Here is a 6389-nt window from a genome sequence, read left to right on the forward strand (position 1 = left end):
GGGGTTCTTACAAGTGAAATGGCGCCTCCATGGGCCCTCCCAGATACGTGGTTCCGTTTATGGACAATCATCGGGGCGGCGACGTCCCTAGGAGGCCCTCCCAAGGCCGGCGGCGCCCCCAGAGGTCCTCCATAAAGGGTGTTGGCGCACCTATGGGACCTACTAGGTGCGATGGCGCCCCCATGAGCGCTCCTAGGGGCGGTGGCGGCCCGAAGGGCCCTCCCATAGGCGGAGGCGCCCTTGAGTGCCCGCCCAGGAGCAGCTGGGGCCCTGCCCTGGGCAGCTTGCCCCTACGGGACCTACCAAGGTGTGGCAGCGCCCTCACGAACCCTCCCAAGGGCGGTGGCGCCCTTAGTGGCCCTCCCAGGAACGGCAGAGTCCCCAAGGGCCCTACCAGAGGCGACCCTCCTGGGAGCTCTATAGCTTGGTAAGGTCGTTCTGTCGTGCATGACCAACAATCCCATACTTAACTGTGATTGGTGGACTAAAATGTAAATCCACCGAACTACAGCCAATAGGAGAACAGCAGTCAGTCAACACAACACCCCAACTTATGTTTTGCTGTTGGATATTTGTTCTGCTTTACATTGTTCAGGGTGAAATGATAATGGAAATGCGATTGGCATCGTATATATTTAACCTCAAAATATCTCCAAGAGTTCTAAATAAAGCAAAAACAACTGCCCCCAGGAGACCTGCTAGGTGCTGGTGCGCCGCCAATGGACCTCACAGGCGTGGGGGCGCCCTCAGGGGCCCTCCCAGGGCTGTCGGCACCCCCAAGGACCTTCCCAGTTCCGGCGGCATCTCTAGGTTCCTTCTAAGGGGCGGCAGCGCCCCCAAGGTCCCTCCTAGGAGTGGTGGTGCCTCCAGGAAAATTCCCTGGGGTGGTGTCGCCCACAAACGCCCTCCCAAGGGCAGTGGTGCCCACAGAGGCCCTCTGAGGGGTATCTACTATCACAGGGGTCCTTTTTTAGGGTGATGGCATCCCAGGGGTTCTTACAGGTGAAACGGAGCCTCCAGGGGCCCTCCTAGATACATAGTCCCCTTTATGGACAATCATCGGGGCTGCGACGTCCTTAGGAGGCCCTCCCAAGGGCGGCGGCGCCCCCAGAAGTCCTCCATAAAGGGTGTTGGCGCACCTATGGGCCCTGCTAGGTGCGATGGTACCTCCATGGGCCCTCCCATGGACGGTGGCGCCTTCAAGCTTCCTTCCAGAAGCGTTGGCGTCCCGAGGGTTCCTGTCACGGGCAATAGCGCTCCCAGGGGCAGTGGCGCCCACAGCCCGGGCTTTTGTTAGCGGCATTGGCGCTCCCAGGGTCGGTGGCGAACCTGGGGGCCCTCCTATTGGCGGAGGCGCCCTTGAGTGCCCGCCCAGGAGCAGCTGGGGCCCTGCCCTGGGCAGCTTGTCCCTACGGGACCTACCAGGGGTGGCAGCGCCCTCACGAACCCTCCCAAGGGCGGTGGCGCCCTTAGTGGCCCTCCCAGGAACGGCAGAGTCCCCAAGGGCCCTACCAGAGGCGACCCTCCTGGGAGCTCTATAGCTTGGTAAGGTCGTTCTGTCGTGCATGTCCAACAATCCCATACTTAACTGTGATTGGTGGACTAAAACGTAAATCCACCGAACTACAGCCAATAGGAGAACAGCAGTCAGTCAACACAACACCCCAACTTATGTTTTGCTGTTGGATATTTGTTCTGCTTTACATTGTTCAGGATGAAATGATACTGGAAATGCGATTGGAATCGTATTTATTTAACGTCAAAATATCTCCAAGAGTTCTAAATAAAGCAAAAACAACTGCCCCCAGGAGACCTGCTAGGTGCTGGTGCGCCACCAATGGACCTCACAGGTGTGGGGGCGCCCTCAGGGGCCCTCCCAGGGCAGTCGGCACCCCCAAGGACTTTCCCAGTTCCGGTGGCATCCCTAGGTGCCTTCTAAGGGGCGTCAGCGCCCTCAAGGGCCCTCCCAGGAGTGGTGGTGCCTCCAGGAAAATTCCCTGGGGTGGTGTCGAACAAAAACGCCCTCCCAAGGGCATTGGTGCCCACAGAGGCCCTCTGCGGGGTATCTGCTACCACAGCGGCCCTTTTAGGGATGATGGCATCCCAGGGGTTCTTACAAGTGAAATGGCGCCTCCATGGGCCCTCCCAGATACGTGGTTCCCTTTATGGACAATCATCGGGGCGGCGACGTCCCTAGGAGGCCCTCCCAAGGCCGGCGGCGCCCCCAGAGGTCCTCCATAAAGGGTGTTGGCGCACCTATGGGACCTACTAGGAGCGATGGCGCCCCCATGAGCGCTCCTAGGGGCGGTGGCGGCCCTAAGGGCCCTCCCATAGGCGGAGGCGCCCTTGAGTGCCCGCCCAGTAGCAGCTGGGGCCCTGCCCTGGGCAGCTTGCCCCTACGGGACCTACCAAGGTGTGGCAGCGCCCTCACGAACCCTCCCAAGGGCGGTGGCGCCCTTAGTGGCCCTCCCAGGAACGGCAGAGTCCCCAAGGGCCCTACCAGAGGCGACCCTCCTGGGAGCTCTATAGCTTGGTAAGGTCGTTCTGTCGTGCATGTCCAACAATCCCATACTTAACTGTGATTGGTGGACTAAAACGTAAATCCACCGAACTACAGCCAATAGGAGAACAGCAGTCAGTCAACACAACACCCCAACTTATGTGTTGCTGTTGGATATTTGTTCTGCTTTACATTGTTCAGGATGAAATGATACTGGAAATGCGATTGGCATCGTATATATTTAACCTCAAAATATCTCCAAGAGTTCTAAATAAAGCAAAAACAACTGCCCCCAGGAGACCTGCTAGGTGCTGGTGCGCCGCCAATGGACCTCACAGGTGCGATGGCATCCATGGTCCCTCCCAGACGGTGGCCTTCAGAGTTCAGCAGCGCTTCAGGATCGGGGTGCCTGTCACCGGCAGTAAGCTCCCCGAGGGCAGCGGCTCCTGGCCGGGCTTTTGTTAGCGGCATTGGCGCTCCCAGGGTCGGTGGCGAACCTGGGGGCCCTCCTATTGGCGGAGGCGCCCTTGAGTGCCCGCCCAGGAGCAGCTGGGGCCCTGCCCTGGGCAGCTTGTCCCTACGGGACCTACCAGGGGTGGCAGCGCCCTCACGAACCCTCCCAAGGGCGGTGGCGCCCTTAGTGGCCCTCCCAGGAACGGCAGAGTCCCCAAGGGCCCTACCAGAGGCGACCCTCCTGGGAGCTCTATAGCTTGGTATGGTCGTTCTGTCGTGCATGACCAACAATCCCATACTTAACTGTGATTGGTGGACTAAAATGTAAATCCACCGAACTACAGCCAATAGGAGAACAGCAGTCAGTCAACACAACACCCCAACTTATGTTTTGCTGTTGGATATTTGTTCTGCTTTACATTATTCAGGATGAAATGATACTGGAAATGCGATTGGAATCGTATTTATTTAACGTCAAAATATCTCCAAGAGTTCTAAATAAAGCAAAAACAACTGCCCCCAGGAGACCTGCTAGGTGCTGGTGCGCCACCAATGGACCTCACAGGTGCGATGGCATCCGCATGGTCCCTCCCAGGGGCGGTGGCGCCTTCAAGGTTCCTTCCAGAAGAAGTGTCGTCCCGAGGGTGCCTGTCACCGACGATAGCGCTCCCAGGGGCAGCGGCTCCCACAGCCCGGGCTTTCGTTAGGGGCATTGGCGCTCCCAGGGGCGGTGGCGAACCTGGGGGCCCTCCTATTGGCGGAGGCGCCCTTGAGAGCCCGCCCAGGAGCAGCTGGGGCCCTGCCCTGGGCAGCTTGTCCCTACGGGACCTACCAGGGGTGGCAGCGCCCTCACGAACTCTCCCAAGGGCGGTGGCGCCCTTAGTGGCCCTCACAGGAACGGCAGAGTCCCCAAGGGCCCTACCAGAGGCGACCCTCCTGGGAGCTCTATAGCTTGGTAAGGTCGTTCTGTCGTGCATGTCCAACAATCCCATACTTAACTGTGATTGGTGGACTAAAATGTAAATCCACCGAACTACAGCCAATAGGAGAACAGCAGTCAGTCAACACAACACCCCAACTTATGTTTTGCTGTTGGATATTTATTCTGCTTTACATTGTTCGGGATGAAATGATACTGGAAATGCGATTGGAATCGTATTTATTTAACGTCAAAATATCTCCAAGAGTTCTAAATAAAGCAAAAACAACTGCCCCCAGGAGACCTGCTAGGTGCTGGTGCGCCACCAATGGACCTCACAGGTGTGGGGGCGCCCTCAGGGGCCCTCCCAGGGCAGTCGGCACCCCCAAGGACTTTCCCAGTTCCGGCGGCATCCCTAGGTGCCTTCTAAGGGGCGTCAGCGCCCTCAAGGGCCCTCCCAGGAGTGGTGGTGCCTCCAGGAAAATTCCCTGGGGTGGTGTCGAACAAAAACGCCCTCCCAAGGGCATTGGTGCCCACAGAGGCCCTCTGCGGGGTATCTGCTACCACAGCTGCCCTTTTAGGGATGATGGCATCCCAGGGGTTCTTACAAGTGAAAAGGCGCCTCCATGGGCCCTCCCAGATACGTGGTTCCGTTTATGGACAATCATCGGGGCGGCGACTTCCCTAGGAGGCCCTCCCAAGGCCGGCGGCGCCCCCAGAGGTCCTCCATAAAGGGTGTTGGCGCACCTATGGGACCTACTATGTGCGATGGCGCCCCCATGAGCGCTCCTAGGGGCGGTGGCGGGCCCGAAGGGCCCTCCCATAGTCGGAGGCGCCCTTGAGTGCCCGCCCAGGAGCAGCTGGGGCCCTGCCCTGGGCAGCTTGCCCCTACGGGACCTACCAAGGTGTGGCAGCGCCCTCACGAACCCTCCCAAGGGCGGTGGCGCCCTTAGTGGCCCTCCCAGGAACGGCAGAGTCCCCAAGGGCCCTACCAGAGGCGACCCTCCTGGGAGCTCTATAGCTTGGTATGGTCGTTCTGTCGTGCATGACCAACAATCCCATACTTAACTGTGATTGGTGGACTAAAATGTAAATCCACCGAACTACAGCCAATAGGAGAACAGCAGTCAGTCAACACAACACCCCAACTTATGTTTTGCTGTTGGATATTTGTTCTGCTTTACATTGTTTAGGATGAAATGATACTGGAAATGCGATTGGAATCGTATTTATTTAACGTCAAAATATCTCCAAGAGTTCTAAATAAAGCAAAAACAACTGCCCCCAGGAGACCTGCTAGGTGCTGGTGCGCCACCAAATGGACCTCACAGGTGCGATGCATCCGAGGCCCCTCCCAGGGGCGGTGGCGCCTTCCAAGGTTCCTTCCAGAAGAAGCGCACGTCCCCGAGGGTTCCTGTCACGGGCAATAGCGCTCCCAGGGGCAGTGGCGCCCACAGCCCGGGCTTTTGTTAGCGGCATTGGCGCTCCCAGGGTCGGTGGCGAACCTGGGGGCCCTCCTATTGGCGTAGGCGCCCTTGAGTGCCCGCCCAGGAGCAGCTGGGGCCCTGCCCTCGGCAGCTTGTCCCTACGGGACCTACCAGGGGTGGCAGCGCCCTCACGAACCCTCCCAAGGGCGGTGGCGCCCTTAGTGGCCCTCCCAGGAACGGCACAGTCCCCAAGGGCCCTACCAGAGGCGACCCTCCTGGGAGCTCTATAGCTTGGTATGGTCGTTCTGTCGTGCATGACCAGCAATCCCATACTTAACTGTGATTGGTGGACTAAAATGTAAATCCACCGAACTACAGCCAATAGGAGAACAGCAGTCAGTCAACACAACACCCCAACTTATGTTTTGCTGTTGGATATTTGTTCTGCTTTACATTATTCAGGATGAAATGATACTGGAAATGCGATTGGAATCGTATATATTTAACGTCAAAATATCTCCAAGAGTTCTAAATAAAGCAAAAACAACTGCCCCCAGGAGACCTGCTAGGTGCTGGTGCGCCACCAATGGACCTCACAGGTGTGGGGGCGCCGTCAGGGGCCCTCCCAGGGCAGTCGGCACCCCCAAGGACATTCCCAGTTCCGGCGGCATCCCTAGGTGCCTTCTAAGGGGCGTCAGCGCCCTCAAGGGCCCTCCCAGGAGTGGTGGTGCCTCCAGGAAAATTCCCTGGGGTGGTGTCGAACAAAAACGCCCTCCCAAGGGCATTGGTGCCCACAGAGGCCCTCTGCGGGGTATCTGCTACCACAGCGGCCCTTTTAGGGATGATGGCATCCCAGGGGTTCTTACAAGTGAAATGGCGCCTCCATGGGCCCTCCCAGATACGTGGTTCCCTTTATGGACAATCATCGGGGCGGCGACGTCCCTAGGAGGCCCTCCCAAGGCCGGCGGCGCCCCCAGAGGTCCTCCATAAAGGGTGTTGGTGCACCTATGGGACCTACTAGGTGCGATGGCGCCCCCATGAGCGATCCTAGGGGCGGTGGCGGCCCTAAGGGCCCTCCCATAGGCGGAGG

At 58.6% G+C, this 6389-nt stretch overlaps 1 protein-coding gene across 1 annotated transcript; it reads left to right on the forward strand.

Moving 5' to 3' along the window:
- The first annotated feature begins 29 nt into the window (after positions 1-29).
- On the forward strand, positions 30-821 carry LOC121867622 (basic salivary proline-rich protein 2-like). The gene is made up of 2 exons (XM_042367636.1): positions 30-399; positions 691-821. The coding sequence occupies exons 1-2, from the start codon at positions 30-32 to the stop codon at positions 819-821; spliced, it is 501 nt and encodes a 166-aa protein (XP_042223570.1).
- Positions 822-6389: the final 5568 nt, after the last annotated feature.

This window comes from Homarus americanus, unplaced genomic scaffold (assembly GCF_018991925.1).
Source record: "Homarus americanus isolate GMGI-L3 unplaced genomic scaffold, GMGI_Hamer_2.0 scaffold27605, whole genome shotgun sequence".
NCBI lineage: Eukaryota > Metazoa > Arthropoda > Malacostraca > Decapoda > Nephropidae > Homarus > Homarus americanus.

Coding starts and splice junctions, on each gene's coding strand:
- LOC121867622 (XM_042367636.1), top strand. CDS start 30: ATGGGCCCTCCCAGATACGTGGTTCCGTTTATGGACAATCATCGGGGC. Junction 400..690: donor CCCCAAGGGCCCTACCAGAG/GCGACCCTCCTG, acceptor AACTGCCCCCAG/GAGACCTGCTAGGTGCTGGT.